General features: G+C 38.1%; 1 protein-coding gene across 1 annotated transcript in view; it reads left to right on the plus strand.

The window, feature by feature from the left end:
• Nucleotides 1-23,055, plus strand: part of BZW2 (basic leucine zipper and W2 domains 2) — a 55,528-nt gene that overhangs the window by 21,665 nt on the left and 10,808 nt on the right. Inside the window, exons 3-9 of the mRNA XM_032181855.1 lie at nucleotides 4,154-4,330; nucleotides 5,473-5,576; nucleotides 8,117-8,182; nucleotides 14,226-14,361; nucleotides 18,052-18,161; nucleotides 20,020-20,190; nucleotides 20,633-20,779. Coding sequence (XP_032037746.1) covers nucleotides 4,154-4,330; nucleotides 5,473-5,576; nucleotides 8,117-8,182; nucleotides 14,226-14,361; nucleotides 18,052-18,161; nucleotides 20,020-20,190; nucleotides 20,633-20,779 — 911 coding nt within the window. The remainder of the gene's footprint in view (nucleotides 1-4,153; nucleotides 4,331-5,472; nucleotides 5,577-8,116; nucleotides 8,183-14,225; nucleotides 14,362-18,051; nucleotides 18,162-20,019; nucleotides 20,191-20,632; nucleotides 20,780-23,055) is intronic.

The raw sequence follows: 23,055 nt of genomic DNA on the forward strand, positions 1-23,055 counted from the left end.
TTCTTTTGTAAGCACTTTCTTTTCAGTTTGCATTTTGCATTGTATTTAGCATAACGAGGTCCTAATACTGATTTGGTCTTTGAATTCTGTTATAATACAAGTAATAATTAAAGTAAATGAAGAGTTTGTATTTATAATTCTGTGCTTATCTATTAAATTTCTGTTACAGCTATTAGGTGGCAGTAGATACCGGTTGACTGCCTGGAAGAAGGGGAAGACTTGGAGCAAGGGTTGGAAGATTAGGGGGGCTGTTTGGTTTTTGTTTTATTTTAAAAGATTACTTAATAGAATGGGGATGTTAAACACCTTTACTATAGAACTCGTAACATGCAAACACTTCTTTGTGCCTAAAATGTAAGCAATGTCTTTAAAAATGGTGAGATCCTGGTTGCCTTAATATTCAAGGCTCCTGCTTTGAAAAACCTGTAGATACCTTTAGATACCTGTTTTCTTTCTAAACGCAGAAGAGTAGAAATGACTCCTAGCATGTTTATTCCTCTCTGCATGTATATACATTTTCATTTTGTATCATGTCAGAGTTGCAGACTATGTCTTGGTCTTAGACTAGAAGATACTATTAGTTGTTTTTATCCTGACTTTCAGCATCTCAAGGAGTTGTTAAATTGTACACAGATATGAATGAGCGCAGTGAGTGTGGTTTGACCGTGACATTTCAGAGACTACTCTGTTGTGTGGAACCGGAAGGTCATTAGGAGGGGCTGAAATGCACAGGAGGGAGCTGGTAGGGTGAGAGTTGATACTTCTTGCCAGTTGATTTGTTTCTCAGGATACTGTTTTTCCCCTTCTGCAGCTTCTACCAAACCACTGTAACCTCAGGAGCCAGTGAGGTGTGATGCAGCAGTCAGGCATCTAATGAAAATACTTGTTCATATGAGTTCTGTGGCTGATCAGCTGACTGCAAACGTGACCAGTTTTTGATCTTTCAGAAAGCAGAAAGGGAAAAAGACAACATTGTTTTTTCCATTAAAGTTTGAAAGTGTTTTTCGTGACTAAAATTTTGAAAGGAAAACTATGATCTGAAGAAGGAGCTTGTAAATCCCCCTCCTTCCAGTTCTATTAAGTTGACCTAATAAAGGGTATAAACCTTGCCTCCAGTGTATATAGTGGCAGGTATTAAAATCAGTTTAAAAGATGTGAAGGAAGAAACCTGATGTTGTAAAGGGAATAACCTCCAGGGCAAGGAAGCAGCTCACAGTTCCATGTCAGTTTTTTGGCAATCTGGGTAAATAGTTCGGTTAGTTCCAAAGAAAAGGTAAGTGTCATGTTAAAAAGAAACTAAGCAGAGCAAACAATGCATATGTACCTTGTTTCATGAAGAGAATTATATAATAATGTCAATATTAACACCTTTATATTAATGTGAAGTCAGAAGAGGTGCCAAACAGGGCGTGTTTGTTATTCTTACGGAGGGAGGTACAAATGTATTTTGATTTCCTTACGAGCAAAAGAAAGGAAATAAGGATCCAGGAACATGATGAAAATGAAAAGCTGTGTGTAGTGCTGCTGCATTGGAAATTGCATGCATCACATCTGCAAGCTACACCTGCCTCCATTAGCCTGTGATTGAAACTGTGCTTGTTCAGTAATTATGTACTTGACAGCTCAACATACTGTTACCACTTCTTGATGATGGCTTCTTACTCACTGTGCTGTACGACATCAGCATATTCCTCCCCAGTACATTAGTTTGGTAGGAAATGTTGAAAAAAAATTATAAATCATTTTTTATGCAGTGAGTTCACCACCTCTTCCTGCATAAATTTTTAGATTATGATAGACAAGTAAATAGGAGGGTGCTCCAAATGACATGAGAACTTCTGGGGCAGGAGAAAAACCTGTTTAGAATAGCTATGAAATGTTAACGGTGGTGTTTGTGTTTGTACTGAGGACTGTATACACATGATACAAAGTACATAACACCTTGAAGTTTAAACATGAATATCACAGGATTGTAGGGGCTGGAAGGGACCTCTGGAGATCATCAAGTCCAACCCCCCTGCTAAAAGCAGGTTCCCTACAGCAGGTTGAGCAGGAAAGTGTCCAGGTGGGTCTTGAATATTTCCAGAGAGGGATGCTCCCACAACCTTTCTTCTGGGCAGCCTTTTCCAGCGCTCACCCTCATTGTAAAGAAGAACTATCTTAAATTTTAGACAAAATACAGTGAAAAAGTTAAAATAAGATGTTTTTATATTATTGTTGTTTTTACTTCTCTCTTAAGACAGAAGTCTGTCATCTTTCTGGTTACTGAGTTACCAGACATTCTTTTTTACTGTATAAATAGTGCATACTTATGTGGTAATTATTCTTAGATATTTATTTATGGGTGGAGCAGTGTTTCATCTGCACAAGTCAAACTGGCTGAAGCACGCGTGCTGAATTACTTACATTTAAGCAAAAGGCTTGCTTGTTTGTGGGTTGGTTGGCTTCTTGCTTTAATGCTTCAAGGTAGAGTTGCACCTGAGCTCAGGTGGGATTGTGGTGGTGTTTTCTGTAGGCATGTCCTTCTGTTTCCATGCTGGACCCTCCTTAGGTTGCCCACCGTGGGCTACCCCCCATGACAGCTACATGAGGCAGTTGCTCAGTGGGGTTGAGTAGGCCTCAGCTCTTCTGTTTGGAGGATGGGGCTGCAAGCCACTTGGAGGTAGGAAATAGAGTCAACAAGCCACTAAAAGCTGGGCATAGTAGCAGGGAATTGTTGAAAATTGGATGATTAGAAAGGATGTGTTGAAGGAGGGGAGAACATCCAGGTGATGTGCTGGAGGTGGTAGAACAAGTCAACCACAAGTGCATGTGGGGAAACAAGGAGAGCTATAAATGTTTCAGTACTGCAAGTGTTAAAGCTGATAGGAGTGGGCATTTAGCTTCAAAGTTAGTTAATTGCCCAAAGGCAGGAGGAAGAAAGGCAATTAGGATTCAAGGTCCAAACTTGTGTTTGGGATAGCATTGCTTTTTCTGTGCTGCAAGTCCCAGAGCAAGGAAACCTGCAGCCAGAGGATGGGTAACGTGGAGAACCTCCTCTCCAGAAAGCCTGCCACAGCTGCAGCTGGCACCTTTCAGACTACAGCAGTGCATGCTTATTTAGATGGGAATTTTACCAATGGTCATTTGTATCAGTAACTAAAACCTCTGGATTTGTCTTTGGGATATGATATGAGCAGGTTTGTTGCCTTTTTTTTTTTATCAACATTGATGTTAGCAAGTGGTAACAAAATAGGTTCTCTTTTTTTTTCTTTGGAGTGTCACAGAACTGTTCCCAGATGTGTTTCTGAAGTTCAAAGTTATCTTGATGGCAACAAGCACTTCACCCGTGCCCTTGTGTAAAGTCAGACTTGTACAAAGCAAGTTATAAGGTATTATCTGTCTGCAAGAAAAAGCAGCAGGAGGCATGTGTAAAACCTGCCTAGATTTATCTGGAGTTTGCGGCTGTGTCTGTTGTGACTAATGGCCTTGGCATAGGGATGTGTTTGTGTTGGGGTCAGACTGTATCCTAATTTAGTTCAACCAGGGACATCTGTAGAAAATGTGGTGTTAGTGCCGCATTTCTGTGTTCTTATTGCTGCTCAGGTCTGTAAATGAAAGATAAATTTTTGGTTACACCATGTTGCAGAGAACTAAATATTTACAGAAAAGCTATTTTTATGAATATCTTGATCTCTTTTCCTGAAGGCTTGTCTCTTTGAAAACATTTCAGATATGCAACCACAATTATTTAAATAAAAATATCAAGAAGTGAAAAATGAAGTATTCCTACAGTGAAATTATTTACACAAAACTGACATATCCTTTATCCTGCTATCATTTAAAAATGTGTAGTGTTATGCACATTATTTAATATCTTCAAGAAGCGAAGAGTATGAAGTTTGAAAGCCATTTCAGTATTTGCTTGTCCCCCCTTTTATTTATTCATCTCTGTTTGTTTGCATGGTATTTGGGGGGTGAAGAGGAGCGTGAAGTGAGGGTAAACACAGCAAAATTTCCAGAGGCAACAAAAGCCAACCAAACAGACCTTTGTACAGTATGTTGATCAGAATGGGCAGAATGTATTCAGGTGCCATGGTCATTTGAATTGCTGGTGGATACAGGATTTTAAAACTGTCAACCTCTCTTTTTTTCTTCTTCCTGTCTGTTCCAGATGAAAAAGAGAAATTTGAACCCACCGTCTTCAGGGATACTATTGTCCAAGGCCTCAATGAAGCTGGGAATGACCTGGAGGCTATAGCCAAGTTTCTGGATGCAACAGGCTCACGGCTTGATTATCGCCGCTATGCTGACACACTCTTTGATATTTTGGTAGCTGGCAGCATGCTAGGTAAGTTGAAGTGTACCCAATGCAAAATTTTGAGGATTACCCTTGCATTGTACTGAATGCAAAATTTTGAGGATTAGCCTTGCTTCTTTTAAGATGCTGTCTTCTTTTACAAAGTGGAAATTATAAACTGTATTTCAATTATGCTTATCTAGCTACTTTTTGGATCTAGTATCATACAATATTTTATTGTTTGTAGTGCTATAATACCTAGAGACTTGACCTTGGCATTCTGTAAATACAAAAAAAAAATATGGGTACTGTTTTGAGAAGCCCTCAATCAAAGATGAAACAGCATACAAATGCAACAGCAAACAAAATGAGATGCCAGCTAGGGGAAACAGGAACTTACTAGTCTGAAAAGTTATCATACAACACTACAAGTTATTAGCTGTTGCAAAGTTTTCTTTGTAGACCTTGCAACACAGGCTAGCTGAAAGAACTGAAGGACAGCGAGGAGTGCTTTATGGATGTTTATGGGGAGTTTCTCCTGGGTGTTAGTGGCAGCATGGGAGAAGACACCTTTTGCCTACCTCTGTATTTTGAATGTGGGCTCTTCTTTCTATTTACTTTACTTTAGTTTGATTCTAGCTTCCTTTTCTTTGGCAAGAAGAAAAGATATTTTTGTAAGTCTTAAGGTAATGCAGGAAACAAAAGCTGGTGGAAGTTCTAGAAAAAAAAACAGCTCTGAACAAAGTAAGCCAGGAGAAGTCTTTTGTGTCAGTGTTTTAAATGTTTACATGGGGTTGGGAGGATGTTCCGAGTCCTCAAATTAGCAGCAGAGCTCTAATACTTTTATCTTTGGAAATGATTTACATTATTGTGGTGTTTAAAGTAGTAGTTAAAATAAGCACAAAAGTTATGCTGCAACCCATTCTTATTTGAACCCACTCCATGCTCCCAAAAGCAGCTAAGATTCCTTAATGTGACCTGATTTTCTTTGTCCTTTGAGGTCTGTGATCTCAGATGCAGTGTTACCGGCCAGCTGTCCTTTCTGTTGGGTGCCACTACAACTTCATAAAGCTTGTCAGTTTCCCCGTCTACACTCTTTTCTCCATTGCCAGTTTTCACTCCTACCTTATACTTCAGTGGTGCTAATATAAAATTTACTAAATCTTATTGTGTTTTTCTTTTGTTTGTTTTAGCTCCTGGAGGCACACGCATAGACGACAATGACAAGACCAAGATGACCAGCCACTGTGTATTTTTTGCAGAAGAAGATCATGATGCCATCCGAAATTATGCTCAGGTTGGGATAATAAAGGGCTTGTTGTTTTCCATTTATGAATCAAAACCGATTATAGTAGAACACCTATAGACTGCCCACTATTTACCCCAAATGTAGGGTAATTGAAAAATGGTTAACCACTAAGCTGCCCTAACCAATAAATTTCAGGTAACAAAATAAGATGTCTATGATTATCTGATCACAGCTGTCAACTCTTTCTTTTACAGAAAGCAGTTTTACTTTTTTCAGTCTACACTTGGGTTCAGTATATTTTAGGACACCATCCCTGTTATTTTTGTTGGCCTTTTCTAAACCTTAAAGATTTGCGTAAACATATTTTTAGAAAAATCGGAAGGATGTTGCACAGCAAGGATGTCACTTTGTTAGATTGGGTCCAGAGGAGGGCAACAAAGTTAATCAGAGGGCTGGAGCACCTCTCCTATGAAGAAAGGCTGAGAGAGCTGGGGATGTTAAGCCTGAAGAAGAGAAAGCTCCAGGGGAGCTCACTGGAGCTTTTCCATACTTTAAGTATTAAAATAAAAAAAGATGGAGAGTGACTCTTTGCTCAGGCAGACAATGGCAGGACAAAGGGGAATGGCTTTAAAGTAAAAGAGGAGATTTAAATCAGAGGTTAGGAGGAAATTCTTTACTCAGAGGGTGGTGGGGCACCGGAACAGGTTGCCCAATGCCCCATCCCTGGAGATGTTCAAGACCAAGTTGGACAAGGCCCTGACCATCCTTATCTAGTGGGCAGGGGGTTGGGATCAGGCGATCTTTAAGGTCCCTTCCAACCCAAGCCATTCTATGATTCTATGGTTCTATGAATGACAAAAATATAAAGCTCAGGCCTCCAACCTTTGGTTGTTTAGCTAGTTAGGAATCAGACTCATATTGAAGAAAAGCTCTTGAAGAGCTTTCATTGCTTTTACATACGTGCTGTACAGTTTCTTTTTACAAGAATAATATGGCTTGCACAAATAGGCCTGTGAAAGGAAATGAAGACAAATAAGCGATGAAGCCAGAAACATTATTGAAGAGAAGCTAACGTTGCATGACTCCTTAACATAATTATTACATGAGATAATATAGTAAGAATTGTATTGTAAGTTCTAAGTCACTGCAATTCTGAATATGTGTAGGATTGCATAAAAAAATGAAGCATCGTTGAAACATATGTCAAAAATATATTGTTAATTAAGTAATGTTCATCTTTTTAATTAATTGGTTATTACTGGTATGTTGAAGACTAAGTAAAAACTAGGTGATCCTGCTTGGCAGGGGGGTTGGACTAGATGATCTTCGGAGGTTCCTTCCAACCCTGCCCATTCTGTGACTTATCAATGTACACATTTTATATAGAAATATGAACAAAATTCTAGCTAACATTTTTTCTCTTTCACATCTTACTTTATTAGACTTCTGTATGTCTTTGCATTTCGCATGGTCACTACTTGTTCATTTCCGTTTTACTTGTTCAGTGTCAAAATACTACCATTTAGGATGCTTTTACATTCTCTGAAAAATGAATTGAAACTTCATTTGAACGTCATTTCCTCCTTTACCTCCCCCATCCAGCCTGATAATAATGTCATTTTTTTCCCCCATGTAAATCTTTTTGCCTGTGACAGCGAGTTATATGTTCTGTGCCCTTTGTTCTGTAGTAAGGGCAGTTATTTGCTTATTTAATTTATCTCTCACTTCTATCAGAATGCAGTCTGCACCTGTGCTGCTTCTGCTTTCATAATCTGGGGTCACAAGGTGGGAAACAAATAGTGAAAACTAGAGATCAAGCATTTCCAAGATCATAATTTTTTATTAAAGTTTTGTAAATTGTTCTTCCTCTTACCCTGACAGCAGCGAGTCTTATTGTAAGCATTTGTGGTAGTGGATTGATAAAGATCCTGCCTGTACTGAAGGATGACCAGCAGTGCTTCTTTACTGCCTCACTCCATTGATTTACACCTGACAGCTTCCCCAAACAGCTGCATTATCAAAGGAAGGGGGCAGAGTGCAAATTGCCTGTATCTGTTAACCTCTTCTTCCTCCCCCTTTTCCCTGCTTTTGATCTATGGTTGGGGTGTAAAGGAGAGTGAGAATAAAATGTTGAGACATAGAAAGAAGATGAAAACTCTCAAACTGTAGTAAATTCTCTGGTTCAAGTGTTGCTTTATAAATCAAGAATTGCAGAATTCACGTTTTCCAGTTCTGAACAAACTAACAGAGAACAGGATGTTTCATAATAAGTCATGAGATGGGCAGTGCAGCAGATGATGGCAGAAATATACTGCTGGCTGCTTATTTCCTGGAAACAATGTCTATATCACTGTCTAAAGAAAAAGCAGATAGCAGAACTATAGTGTGTAAGAAGCCACCTATGCTTCCTACATTTTCTTTCCTGTTGTGAAAACATTCAAATGAAAAAAATAGTTTCATCACAATTTAGCCATGGACATTCTTTTTGGATTCAGTAGTGTTGGTTTTGTTTCTCTTTGCCTTTTTTTGTAAAAGCTTTTGCTAAATTTTTTACTGTTTTCTTTAAATTAACCTGTATTTATCTTTAGGTCTTCAACAAACTTATCAGGAGATACAAATATCTGGAGAAAGCATTTGAAGATGAAATCAAAAAGGTAATGGTGGTGGTGGTATCCTTAAGGGTTTTTTTGTTTTCTTTTTACCCTGTCTAATGTAATTTTGTATGTAAATGCTGCTCTGTTGTGTATGTTATTTAGCTCTCATGGAAAAGAGGATGGAATCTACGGTTGGCAGGGGTGGTGGCTTTACTCTGCAACTTTAGCTCCGTGGGAATGCTGCTGGCAGCACTTGCTCTGGAGTTGTTCTGAATTTATGCTTCCTTTAGTTGCTTTGACCAAACTCACCTTCATATTCTAGGCTTTTCCGCACAGGATTTCTGTGTGCTTTGAGGTATAGTTCTTGGAGAAAGGCTTACTGTCCTGCTAATAGAACAGTATATTTGTGTTTTATTTTATTTTATTTTATTTTGTGGTGCGTTGTGTTTTTTTTGTTTGTTTGTTTGTTTTTCACATAGAATAAATGCAGATGTGCTGTGCAAAATAGCACTTGATCTATGAGTATTAAATTGCTCCTGAGTTGCTGAATGAGTCCTAACCACAAATTTTAGTATTTGAGGCCATAGATATGTGCAAGAAAAGTCATCACCACACTGTTAGGGATTTCAGGACTTGCCTGTTATATTCCAGTAGATGTGGGTACTGTTTTGTGGTATTGAATTCTACCTATGTCTCTCCTGTTTCCTGAGAATTTTTTGGAAGAAATATATGTGAGTATTTTGAGCTCCTAGTAGCAGATGTAAACACCATTTTATTTTCTAAATGGCCTGAATAAATGATAAACTCTGTGCTGTGCTGTAAGTTAACAGGCCTGCTGATATTGGCAAAATGTCAATTTTGCCAATATGACTAATGACCTATGTGACTAAATGTCAAGTGTGTTAAAAGGAAAAATGTATTTTCATATCATCTGAGCACTAGAACGACTGCTGCAGGGGTCAAGTGAGGATAAATCTGGAGTGTGATGCCTCACCACCACCTCCTGTGGCTGAATGAATTTGGCACTTATTTTTGTACATTCTTGTTCACATTGGAAATTATTTTTGCACTTGTGGCCAGCATGCCTATTAACTGATTCTGATTGCTCAATACATCATTCTAAAGACCTAAATTTACCTCGCTTCCCCACACAAATCTAATGTTCTTGCTCTTAATTACTATAATCATTGACATGAGAAACGCTGACTCACAGCATTCAAGTTTCAGAGAGTGTTCAGCATATTAAACAAATGCCGTGTCAATCCAAACCGCCTCCTCCCTCTCTTGTAACTTGCTGGCTTTTGAATCGTTTAAGTTTCTAAGAATTCACTTTTCACAGTAGTGACTGGATGAAACCATGGTCAATATATAACAATTTTCCTCCTCAGCTGAGGAACAAATGCCTCTAATCTGAAGATTAACCAATGCTAGCTTGAGACAAAGCAGGAATTGTAGGTACAGTTTGGCTGGAGTCCTGAAATCTTTTTTAAAGATGTTGGGAGCATCCTACCTATGGCAGCGTGGGGCTCAGAGTGAGCTTGTTCAGCTTGCAGATTACAAATTTCAATTTTATGTACAGATTGTTTGCATGGTTTTCAGCATCCAATTACATCTTGCATAACAAATCGCAGGAGTAAGTTTTCACACTGGTCCTAGGTTGGGAGTAATTTTTCCACCTGCCCTTCCATTGCTACCCTGAGCTCTGTGCTCTTCTGCAAGTCTTAGTGTGACTCCTGAGGACCTGGACTTTAAGCATGAGTACCAGCATGCTCTTTGTCAGTATATGCAGTTTATCTGGCAGTGAGGAAGAGTCCTTTAATACCCCATATTACAGAATTAAAAACTGGAAAGGTTGTTGCCCAGATCTGGGTTTGTGTTGCATGTGCGCTGTCATTGCCTTAAAACACTTGAGGACTCTGTGTTGCCTTCTGCTTGTCATCTTCTGTTTTTGTGAACCCATACTTCAAACGTCTGTCTTCTGACAATGCTGCTGGATTTTTACTTATTCAATGCTTTAATCACTGTGGGCAGTAATGATGAGAGTAGCTGCCTGTAAAGAGAGTGACATGATAGATTGATAGATGCATTAATATTTCTAGAAGATGTTTCTGCAAGGTTCAGTAGTTCAAAGGTTACTGCAGTTTGGCAGCGGTTAGAAAAGAGTGACTCCTAAATGTTTCACTTTTTTTTTTTTTTCTGGCAGTATCATTAGGCAGTTAAAGTACTTGGGGGAAAACCAGCTCTTCTCACAGAAAAAGTCACGCTTTAAAAAAACAAAGCAAAACAACACAAGGCAATACCAGCAGTTTCATTGTAAGGAAGCAGATGGTGTCAGTGGGACTTCTCTTTCAAGAGAGTTTGTCTTAGATGGCAGTATTCATACAAGTATTTGCTTTGTCTTCTAGTTCATAATTTTATCTTCAGGTTGTTGTTATTTCCCAGCACCTTTCCCTTTTATTGAAAAGCTTCTAGCTTTAAACTATTTTTTCTTAATTCTTATCCCTCAAAATTATTCTTTCTTCCAGTAACATAAGTAAACTGTACATCTGAATTTTTATGTCTTAATTATCTTGTACAAGCAATTTCAACAGAAGGTGAAGATGTTTAAGTGCAATTCTCACCTGGTGATTTCTAATATGGTCAGCTTAAATTCATATGAGTACTGCTCAGTGTTCCTGTATAGACCTGTGACAGTGTTTTGCAATAACTTTTGTAAAACTCTCGGTTCCAAATCTGTGTTCATCTTTCTTATGTAAGTACTTCTGCACAGGTCAGCTGATCAAGTGTGCAGTGTTACTAGCTGCCTGTGTCCTAAATGTCTGACTAGCATTTTGAGACCAAATATGACAATTTAAACTGGTGACAGTTCAGTGCTGCCTACAGTTGTAACAGATTAGCAAATACAAAAGCAACAGGCTACTTCAGATAGTGAAGATATAAAAAGACATCTCACTCCCTGCGTGGATAGAATTCCTTAATTTTCACTGTTAAGATCTCCAGATGGCAATAGAAGAGTAGAAACACTGTTTTATTTTATTCTTTTTTTTTTTTTTTACATGCATGTCTTTACTTGTGTATGTATTATATACCTAGAACTTGTGACTGAAAGGCTTTTTTGTAGCAGACAAAAATAGCACGGAACAGAACATTAGGTCTGGTCTTGTGCTTATTAGGTATTCTAAACTCCCACCAGAATAGGTGGGAGTTCTTATAACTATGCTAGAAATACAAAATTGTGGGCCAGAGTTGTGCATTTTATGCCTCGAATCAGTCTGCATCTGTAACAAAAGCAGTAATGCTAGCACTTGACTAACAGCAGGGAAGAATCAGCTTGGAACTTTTTGTGGGTGTTTTCATACTGTTCTGAAATAACTTGGACGTTTTGTGACTTCCCTGCAGAGGTTTGTAATAGTGATGGTAAAAGAAGAGCTCTTAAAGCAATCAGCAATAAAAATCAGAAACAACAGCATTGAACTGAACATTCTGTTCTTTTTGATAGTTTCTAAGGGGGGTTAATTAAAGGTTTTGATTCTTCCAATCACCCAGTCTCCTCCTAAATTACTTGAAAGTAGAATAATATCCTAACAGCAGAAAATGGCATGTACTAGTTTGTTAGAGATGCTTTTTGCAAATCATAAAACAAATTATGCTACTAGCACCAGCAATACTTCAAGCATCGAGGGACATATAGATGACCTGGTTCCTGCTGAAAAGATACAGCCATGGGGGCTCGAGAACATCGTAGTTCATATTAAAAGAGACTTGCAAGAAGCATCTTTCAACAAAGAGGGGAAGAGGAGGAGGCTGTGAACTTCATAGGTGCATGATTTCAGACCTTCTAAAACATCTGAACAGTTACAGATTTCTCAAAACTAGAGTTGATAAATGTTTGGATCCTTCTCATAGGGTCCTTTTGCACCTTGGGCTGCATAACTCTCACTTTACAGCTGGATTTACTGGTGCTGTTGCTTTCATGACTGCAATCTGACATAAATGGCTACAACTCTGTTCATGGTCTACTAATTACTAACAAAACACAGTGCAGGTTAGGCCTCAGAAATAAGTCAAGACTTGGTCTATGGCATTCAAGTAGTCAACATGACCACTTTCTACTCAAAATCTGTATCCATTGCTTGTCTGGGTGCAGAAGGAATGAACATTAAGTAGGCTACACAGAAATGTAAATCTGTTTCATTTTTATTAGCAATCTTTGTCTCAGTACTTACAGTAAAGAGCACAAGGTCTAATTCAAATTTTTTTTCTCATACAGACTTCCTTTTGTTACAATATTGTTGATTAAGTATTTCTTACACAACCTTTAAAATCCCTAAGCTTCCAATCAGGCTTTATATTAGGTTTATATTAAAATTCTGTAAAAATGACTTGTCTTTACATTAAAGGTGACACTGGACTTATTTTACCTGCTCCATTGTATATACCAGTTGCTACATTCGGAAATAAAGCCTAACATTTGTCTCTCGTCTATGTATTTAGAAATAATAAATGCATTCATCTGCATCCCAAATTTTCATCCATTTTTTTAGTTGAGTCACAGTTTGTTGAAATAAAATGACACCTTGAGATTTTATAGTTTAGATATTTTTTCTTTTGAGCTATAACTGCATATTGCAATCATTTGTCTGGAGCCCACTAAAACGCCAAATGATATGTCTGTGGCTGAATCATTCAGGCTTGTGTAAGCTGTAATTTAAAGCTGATGTTATGTAAGTACTACTGTATGAATGAAAAGGTTTTTTTCTGGTTTTGTTTGCGGATACAGATCAGAGGTATTCATAAAACTTCGCATGTCTTTCAATAACTTAATTTGTTATCTGGATTTTTTTTTTAATATTATACTTAGAAATCTTTACAGTTACTGCTAAGATTATTGGGTATCTTGGAGAAGAGCTCTCACTATCCATGGGAATAAACAAGTACAGGGGCGTATCTGCTGTCCTATCCCTTTGTAGGTATTGCTAATTATGAAATATACTTCATCTGGAAACTGAGTGCAAATTTTTCATTAGAATGAGCTGGTCTGCTTTGATTGCATCTGGTGCTCATTTGGAGAAGGAAGTAAAGGTGATGACCACAGGAGGCACTTGAATCAAGTGCTGGTAGCTGGAAATGGAACTTCCTCTTTAAGTCCAGAAATTCATGCCTGCAGCCTTTTTTTCCTTTCCCCCAGTCCTTTGCTGTCTAGCTTTCCATTTTCCATCACCCATAATGTGCTCGCTAACAACATGTTAAGAAGACATTGTTAATGATAATGCTAGTGAGAAAATCTTATTTTGCACAACTTTTTTCTTGCTAAAAAGGAAAAGAGCTATAATGCTTTAATATACTTTCCAAGTCATACCTTGAAATGAAATTTAAAATACACATAAAACTTAGACTTTAAAATTATACTTTAGAATATCTAATTATTTACCTTTTAGCACTTAAGGCGTAGTGAAATTGTATTTTTTCCTCAAGATGTTTTAATTAGGAGTGGGAATAGCCGGGTCTTAGAGCAACTTGTGGTCCTGTCTTTTATCAGCTCCACCAAGAAGGTCTGAACTTGAAAATTCTAACTTTAGCCAATAGAAAATCTGGAATAATTGTGCTGGGTTTCCTTCCTCAAAAGGAAAACAGAGAACTTTCTCATCTTATCATTGTTTGCATGAGTAATAGTTTTTGTTAGCTAGAAAAGGAACGGCAGTTGTGTGGGTCTTGGTCCAAAATTTGGTGATGTGAATGGGCAGGCTTCTGTCAGCCTGTTGCAATCAAGTCTGTGTTCCTGAACAACTCCCGTTAATTTCTGTGGGTGTTAAGCCTTTAATGAGTGTTTTTTTTTTTTTTTTTTTTTTTAACACTTGCATGCTTTTTTGAAGAATATGACAGACCTTGTCTGTCTGAGTAAAGCAGTATTCCACATGCTTGTATCCCTATGGAAAGTGAAATTGTTAGTGATCACTGAAATGGCACTTTTGATTTTGATATGAGTGCTACTAATTACAGCAGGACTTGTTGAGAAATGAATATTAATAGATAGCTTAATTCTTTATCTCTGTTACCACTGTCTATGGCTCAAATGTATCTGTATTTCTTGTCTGGCCCACAGCTCCTGCTGTTTCTTAAAGCCTTCACTGAAACAGAGCAGACAAAGTTGGCGATGCTCTCTGGGATCCTGTTAGCCAATGGGACTCTTCCTGCTACCATTTTAACAAGCCTCTTCACTGACAATATAGTCAAAGAAGGTAACTTTCTAAATGACCTTTTTCCTTACATTAGCTTTAATAGGAGATGTATTTTACTGCAACGTATTTTATACGATGGAAGTCTGTAAAAACTGTTAAACAGAAAGCAGAATTTTAAAGCAGAAGCATATACAGACAGGAAAGGCCAATGCACTTTCTGAAATCTAACAAGGCAGTAAAAAGTTAGGAGAATACCAACAAAATAAAAATAAATAAAAAAAATTAAAACACTTAGTTTTTTTTGTATATTATACAGCAAAAATGTAGTATGTCTGGATTCTTGTGATACTATACGTGTGTGAAGTGTGACATCTTTTCCTGAGATATGCCTAGTAATATTTTGGCAAGTTTTGCCAATATCGTGTGCAAGTAAACGTGAACTGGGACATAGCATATACAGACCAAGTGGGTATTGCAGAAGGGAACAAAATAATTCAAGTCATCAGTCTTGACTGCATACGAGTAATGAGTATTTGCTGTGTTTTTCCCATGGACTCATCTTTACCATATGATGGGTAACAGCTCTTCCAATCTTGAGGCATTAATGCTTTTTTGTGACAGGGGTTTTAGTGTTTTTTGTTTGTTTGTTTGCCGGGGGCAGGGGGAGAGGTCTGCTTTTTTTAAGCTACGTATTAGCCAAAATGTGTTAACTTTGATTTATTTAAAAAAGTATTCTAACTGCACATTGTTTGCAGCATGCATTTGTTTTCTAAATGCTGCAGAAATAAAAGCCACAGCTGCAGTTTTGCTCTGTCATCAGCCGCAACTTTTCAGGATCAGAATTTAGGAGAAAATTCAAACAGAAGTAATAATCCCTGTTTTAGGGAACTGCAATGTTTTTAAATCAAATTCTGTTCTTAGGGCAACACAAGAGGCATCTGAAAACTCAGATTTGTCTAATCAACTTTTTTTTTTAATTTAACATCTCAAGAGTGCAATTGTTATGTACAAGTGCTAGAACAAATTCAATTCGTATCATCAGTTTGTTTTTGAGAGCTCTAAACTTTTGTCAGGACCTTACTTCCAGTTTTGTTTCTTGGTGTATTTGTGTGTGTGTGTGTGTCTGTGTGTGTGTGTGTGTGTATATGTATCTATCTATATATACACACACATACTCGTGTATATATACACACAAAATGTATCCATATCACCATTTGAGGAAAAGGTTGTTCAGTCAGTGTTCTGGAAAAGATGTTTTATGGAAGAATGATTACAGATGCATATACAAATGAAACAGAAAAAGGATCAAGGCTTAAAGCAGGTAGATTATATAAGAATATAGCTGATTGCCTCCAGCAATTTTTTTTCCATAATTTAAGGAAAGGTAAGATAAACTTTTGTAAGATACATGATGAAACAATTAGTTGAGCTGATGGAGTTGTTGGATAAAAATGAGAATTGTAACATGGGCAAAGAAAAGATTGGCTATAAGGAAGGTAAGGGTAGTTTGTACTGATTGATGATCTGTCAAGTTTGAGGGCAAATATAAATTTTAGGATTACCCCTTTTCAGTGTTGTCATTACTTCTAGTGTGACATATATAAATGGGAAAAAATGTATTCTGGGGATGTCTGACATTTCTAGCAGAGAAGGAGAAAAATGTTCATGGTACCGGTGAAGCCTTATCGTCAGTCATGTTGGAAAACGAATGCAAATACAAAGAACAGCTAATGGAGATAATCAATAAAATAAATGGCTGAAGTTGCTCTATGCCAATAGAGTTGATAGGGGGGAAAAAAGAAAAAGACAAGCTATTTTGATGGAAAAGACTGTGGCAGACAGGAATAGAGCATAGCAACTGACCAGTAATGAATTCAGACTGTAAATTAGAAGTTTTAAAACATGAAGGTAGTGAAGCCTTGGAACAGTCTCCTTCTGATACAGGTTACTGGCTTAAAACTTGTTTTAAGATAAAGCTTGAAAAAGGATTTAGGACATAGGTATGGGAGCAGTGCTTGGTGACAAAGACAGCTCCATTTGATCTTGGTCACTATTCCAGTGGTCAGAGGAGGAGTGCTTTTCTGTTACAGGCATGTTTTTTTTGCAGCTGGTTGGTGTTTTTGTTATTCCATGCTTGCTTTTATAAAGAAGAAGCCTGTGACCTAACAAGGTGCAGTGTGGATCTTACTGACATCTAACAAAAGACGTGCTTCAAGCCAAATTCCGAGGTGTGTGCCACCAGGCACTGCTCACTGAGAGGTTATAGCGATGCTGCAGTAGATAAATTCTGTTTGCATTAGCTTGCCCTCAGATATGAATGGGTTATATTGTCACAGCTTTGTATAAGTATTGTACAGAGCACGTGGGCTGTGAATAATGATTTCTAGCTATAAATGCCTCTGACTACTTTATCAAGTTCAGCCACAGCTCTGCAATGCACGTGCACATTTCAAATAGGCTGAATGGTGTTTGCAGGTTCAGAGTTACAGGTGTGTGTTATTCAGAGGGCCCCTGTTAGTTGAACAGGCTTGGTCAGTTCTGGTCAAGACTGGTCAGCTCATAGCACTTATGATCCCTGCATCGTGCTGGTTTCATTTGCAACATGATGCACAATATGTAAAACAAGCCCAAAGTGGTGGTATTTTTAGGTCTCTTTCATGGCATTATGCATCCATAGTTACATATAGTACTTCTCAAAGGATCATGCCTCACAATTAAGCTCTTGAAATAAGGTTGGTGAAACTGTCATAACAGTCAAGATCTGTAACGAATGTTAATGACGTTGATGCTGCTTGGGGAATAATTGCTTCCATTTTTGTTTGGTGACTCATTTAGTCAATGTATCCTAGAAATAAAAAGAATGGGTATCAATTAAGCGGCTAGGAATGACTAAGCTACTTCCTGTCAGAAGGAACCATGTAGATCTTAGACTTTGGGGACTGTTTGAAGGAAAACCACAAAACTATAATGGCTGGCTGTACACAGTTACATATTATCATCACCGTCAGTAGTACTGTAAATGTTGACATGAATGTAGTATGAAGAAACATAACAGGGACCACTTCAGCAGGAAAGAGCTGAGTCTCCAGCTCTGAGACACTGCAGCTCACTTTCATCTGGCTCTTTGCAGCCAAGAAGCTGGAGCAGAGCTGGAAACCTGCAGGTAGTGGACACAGTTATTTTGGATTTAATGTAAAAAAAAATAGTAAGTTGCCTTAAGGAAGGAATTCTTCTGCTCAAAATAGTATTTTGTGCCTGGGCCTGCCAACTTCTAAGTACCTTCTAGCAGGATGGCTATTACCTTGAAGCTGTGAAGTGATTTAACCGTATCCAGGACTTAAAAAAAAAAAAAAAAAAAAAAAAAAAAAAACACCCTTTGATTATACTTCTTATTTCAAGTTCTTATTTCTGACTGTCCTTTATTTTGTGCCTCTGTTTCCTAGCTGATTTAACACATAATTTTTCCTTTTGCATTAGATTCGGTCTGTAGATGGGGGAGGTAGGAAAAATAATTGCAAGCAAAATCTTTGAACAGTTAAAGATAGATGGTTAAAACAGAATGAAAGGATTTTCAAACAGTGTAGCATACTTCAGAAAGTTAATACCTCATTAAAGAAAAAAGTGCACTTCAGCTTCACATGTTTGGTCCTGTTGTCATAAATGTATTTTCATTACGTATTAAATTCTTGTAACCATCTCTAATTCATGTTGAAAATTGCTGAAACACGTTTTGTGTATTTTCTCAAACAGGGATTGCAGCCTCTTTTGCTGTAAAACTTTTTAAAGCATGGATGGCAGAGAAAGATGCCAATTCTGTTACCTCTGCTTTAAGAAAAGCCAACCTTGATAAGAGATTGCTAGTAAGTACAATATATTTTCAATAATCCTTATCTCTCCTTGAGGAAAAGAAGAAAATAAAATTCAGGTGGTAGCTTGCTCTAAGCATGTTAACTCCCCCTCAGACTCTCTTAGCATTTTTAAAATAATTTGAATCTCAGCAATTTTGTTATGGCTGTGTAGCATTGATACAGGTTGAGGAACACTAAATAACACGTTTCAACATCGTCTCTATTTTTCCTGTAGTTAAGTGCCTCCTGAAAGGCTGTATACATGGGGGTTGGGAATTAATTAAATGTTTCTTTCTAACAAAACACACCACGAGCAACTGTGCACAAAGGTTTTCATTTTTATTTGTAATGTTTTACATTTGTAAATAAGAATTGAAGTATAAAGAGTTTGTGTAATCACAAAAGATGAGCATATAGTTTTCCAAACCGACAATGTTTGAATAGTATGGCGGCAGCAGAGTAAGCTAATTTTCCACAGCAGTAGCCATCTGGGTAACATAAATGGTCCTGCAGTGATGACAGCAGAACTAGTAGTAGCAATGCAGAGAAAGCTTTCAGCCTTTTGACTCAAAACCTGTGTTCTTGGTTTGTAGCAGTGGCCTGAGGTGTTCAGTGTATATGAATATGGAACAATGTCATACGCCTTTCTCTGCCAGTTTATTTCTGAAGATCAATAGTTTTTTTAATCTTCAAAAAGATTGCTGCGATAATCCGATCAGATGTGCTACATCCTGTGTAGCACTGCCTAGAGAATTTCAGCAGTATTTCCTGTTTCTACTTCAATAATTTATGATTAAGCTAGAATCTTTCAAAAGCAAAGCAGCCTCCCACACCCCTTCATCTCTTCAGTTTGTATTTGATTTCAAGAGTCCAAATCATAAATCATTTGCCACAAAGCTGGGAAATGGGCTAATTACACCATTTATTAGAAGGGAAAAAAGCCAACTGTGTCTTATTTCCATTTTAAACTTCAGTGACTAAAGCTTTCAGCTGTTGGCTCTCATTATGCTGCTATATTAAAGAAGTATCAAGTGTCAGATGTTGTTGCTTAGCAGAGATGAGTTGAAGAAAGTTTCTTCTTAATCTGCTTTTTGATAAACAAGTATACTGAGGGTCTGGAGTCTCTTTGGGGGAGGGTGGGGAAGTACTCTCCATTCCACCAGAGTTTCATTGTAAGCAAATACCACTGAATCCATGCTGAGACATGGCATACGCTATAGCAAATTTTAAGAAATACATATTTTTTTAAGTAGCTGGACTTTGACAAATCATAGATTGACAAAACCATATATTGACAGTTTCTTTAATCAGAAGCGCCTCTGAGTTAATGTTAACAGTGTGCATTGTGGATGTTGTGATTTTTGATAAGGGATGAATCAGTGGTAATCATTGCACAGCAGAGTAGTGACGTTTAGGCCAAGGTGCCTGTACCAGGTATATATTGCTGAGGTAAATGCGTGGAAGAACTGGGAGGGCATGATAAACGTGCTTAGAGTATGATGGCTTTACCATCTATTCCTTTGCACTTTCCCTACAAGACTCTTGGAACTTGGAAGGTGCTCAGCTGTTTTGAGCACAGTCTTACACTCACAGCTGTTCACTAGTATGTGCCCTTAATGTGTACCCTTAGTATGTGTAGAAAGGGTGTTAGGCTTTTTGCATAACTGACCATCATTTCTTCTCTCTGCTCTAACTAAACAAGGGGAACGAAGTGTTGACTTTTCCAGTGTTAATACAAGCAGTAACAGGTGTGGTAACAGGTGATTACCATTGAACAGACTTAAAAATAAATAAATAAATAAATAAATTCCATTTTGTCAAGAGTCCTTGTTTGTTATTTACGTAACAGAGAGCTTTCCTGTCTTTTTAGGAACTGTTTCCAGCCAACAGGCAGAATGTGGATCATTTTGCCAAGTATTTTACTGAAGCAGGTTTAAAAGAGCTCTCAGATTTCCTTAGAGTTCAGCAGTCACTGGGGACTCGTAAAGAACTTCAAAAAGAGCTACAAGAACGTCTCTCTCAGGAATGCCCAATTAAGGAGGTAAAGAGTGTTTTACAACTTCTGTTTATATAATCATAGTTAAAGATGTAAATAAAGAATAAATAGAGAGGAGCAGGTACAGACTCCTAAAGATTTCCTCTGTTTTTCTTTAAATTACTTTAATTTATCGATCAACTCACTTTGTGCCTTCAAAAGGCCAAAGCAACAAAACACCTTATAGATTTGTAAATGTAATTGACTACATTTTTATGTTCAGTTAGACTTGATGAGAATGAAGTTCATGTACCTGCATTAACTGTTAGTTTGTATGGGAAGGAGAAAACTTGTAGTCAAGTAATAGTAATGTTGCCAAATAAAAACATGGTAAGTGTTTTTATTCTTGTTCTAAATTTGTTTCTTGTTGTTTCTGTACTGTGGTGATGGACTTGTTACTGGCTGATTGGAAATGTTGCTCAACACAGCATTTTATTTCATGCTTCAGGTAGTGCTTTATGTAAAAGAGGAAATGAAAAGAAACGAGCTGCCGGAGCCAGCAGTGATTGGTCTCCTGTGGACCTGTGTAATGAATGCTGTGGAATGGAACAAGAAAGAAGAGCTGGTTGCAGAGCAAGCCCTCAAACATCTAAAGGTGTGTACCTGGGTGACGAGGGGAAGAGCTTGCTGTGAAACAACAGAATACATTCTAGAGCTGCCAAGTTCTTACTTGTTTAAATCCAGGAGATTCAGTCTTAAGGGCTAATAGCAATACCATGCATTGCAGTATCTTGTGTGTAGTACCTTCTCCTTCATTCACAGTAATGCTAAAATAAGGTGCAGATTATTGAATGCTGTACTGTCCCCTGAGGCATACAGTGCAGAAAACCAGGGCAAGCTGAGGTGGTTGTAGCTTGAGTGCCTTTGCATTATGCTTTTTCAGCGTGCTGAGAGGCTCCTTGCCTAGGGCACAATATTAAACAAGTGCTGAGACTTGAGTCTTTTTAGACCTGACTAGTAAGCCTGCTGGAATTGTCTTTGCAATGTCTTTGCCAGGAGCAAAGAAGTTTTGGGAGCATGGTGAGGCAGCACCTGTGCTGGCTTTGCACAGAGCTGTTTAGATCCTGGCAGGACTACTGAGCTCTGAACTTGTGAAATGTTTGATGCTGTTGCTGACTGTGGGAGCTGGGTAGCTTCTACTCAGCTAGTAAGGCAGGAGCTGACTTGAGAGCCTTTGCACTGTGTAGTGAGTGTGCACTTTCTAGTCCAGATGCTCTGCTTATGGGTAAGAGAACTAAATGCATAGAAAGCCAGACTGTGTTTTTTTTTAAGTGATGACAGGTTGCAGTGTCACAGTTACGTACTGCTACAAAAGCCCTTGCAACCTCAGGAGGAAAAAAAAAAAACAAAACAAAGCACAGTGCAGAATAATCAGAGTCCTTGCAACGGTTATCATTCTTCAATCCAATCATGAAGGATTGCGCAGTGCAAGACACTTGAACTCAGGACATGGAAAGAAAGGCTTTTCAGTTTACCAGCTGAAAAGGACTAAGTTTACTGTGAGCAAAAAGATACTCCTTCACAGCCAGGACTGCAAAAATGTACCATAAGACAAAAGCAATCAGTACTTTTTTTGGTGATAAAATGGATCTTAAGCTTGATCAGAATTCCTTTCCTCTTTGTATTGGTGCTTTCCCATATTTGAAGTTCCCACATCGGTTTAGCTCCTACTATGACTGTCGTTTCATCTGAATTTAGGTTCCCAAGAGCAACATCAGTCATCCTAGAAATGTAGTCACTTGGGATCTTGCATAGTCTTTGATGGTAAAATTGAATGCCTTGAAGTCTTCTGCAGCTACAACAACCCAAATAACAGTAGAAAGATGAGAGAGTTTCCAGAAGGAGGAGAGACACTGTTTTTCTTGTTCTTTTGATGTAGTGATTGATCACATCTCTTTATTTGAGTTGTAACAGAGTATCCATTGAGATTTATCATCTAGTACCGCAGGGCAAATTAACAAATACTTCTTGGAATATTTGAATAGTGGGAAGAGAAACATATCTGGCTTTGTACAGATATTGTTGACTGGATGCTTAGTCCTACAAGCCTTGCTTAGCAAGCCATCAGCTATGTGTGTAACACCACTAAATTAGGTAAAGCAACTTACCTATGTAAGATACGCATCTTCATTACTATGTGCAAAGGCTAAAATCAGATGAGTTTTATGGGGTGTTTACTATTTATACTTACAGGTAGGAGTTTAACAGAAGTACTAGAAATAAAAGTGTAGATTTTACTAGCTGCTGCTTCTTTACTTGTCCTTGCTCAGAAATAAACAGTATTTGTTCCACATTGGTCTTGGATTCCCCTCTTTGGGCTCTAAGCTGACCAAATGTGTGATCCAACTCCAGAAATCAAATTAAGTGTGTTAGCGTGACACACAGCCCAGTTTTCTCCTGTGTGTTGACGTTCCCTGAAACAATTAATGGAGTTGCTTTGCCCTGATGGTGTGAGTCAGTATGCATATAAATACCTACTCAAAGTGGAACATGCCAGGTGCTGTGACTTATTGTTGTGTGGCTGTACCAACAGATAACTCACAGTTCTCCTAGCACTGACATGTAGGTACCAGTCTGCTGAAGTCATTAGATTTCTTTTAGTAAGCTGTGTGCAATGGACCCCTGGAAAGAAATTCCAAGGTGCAGTAAACATGGATGTCATGTGTGCCATCTGTACTGCAGGACTGGTAAGTTTTGGGCTGAGGAGGAGATATGGAAAGCTGTTAAACCCTGAATCTTACAGGGTAAGCTCCTCAGCCTTCCAGTAACCTCACAGCTACAGTAGGACTTAACCCCTAGGCCACCTAGGATCTAGCCCCATCCTCGTGGATGGAGAGAATCGTCTAGACAGTTCTCACTAGAAACAAAACT

The sequence above is a fragment of the Aythya fuligula genome, chromosome 2, assembly GCF_009819795.1.
Source record: "Aythya fuligula isolate bAytFul2 chromosome 2, bAytFul2.pri, whole genome shotgun sequence".
Lineage (NCBI taxonomy): Eukaryota > Metazoa > Chordata > Aves > Anseriformes > Anatidae > Aythya > Aythya fuligula.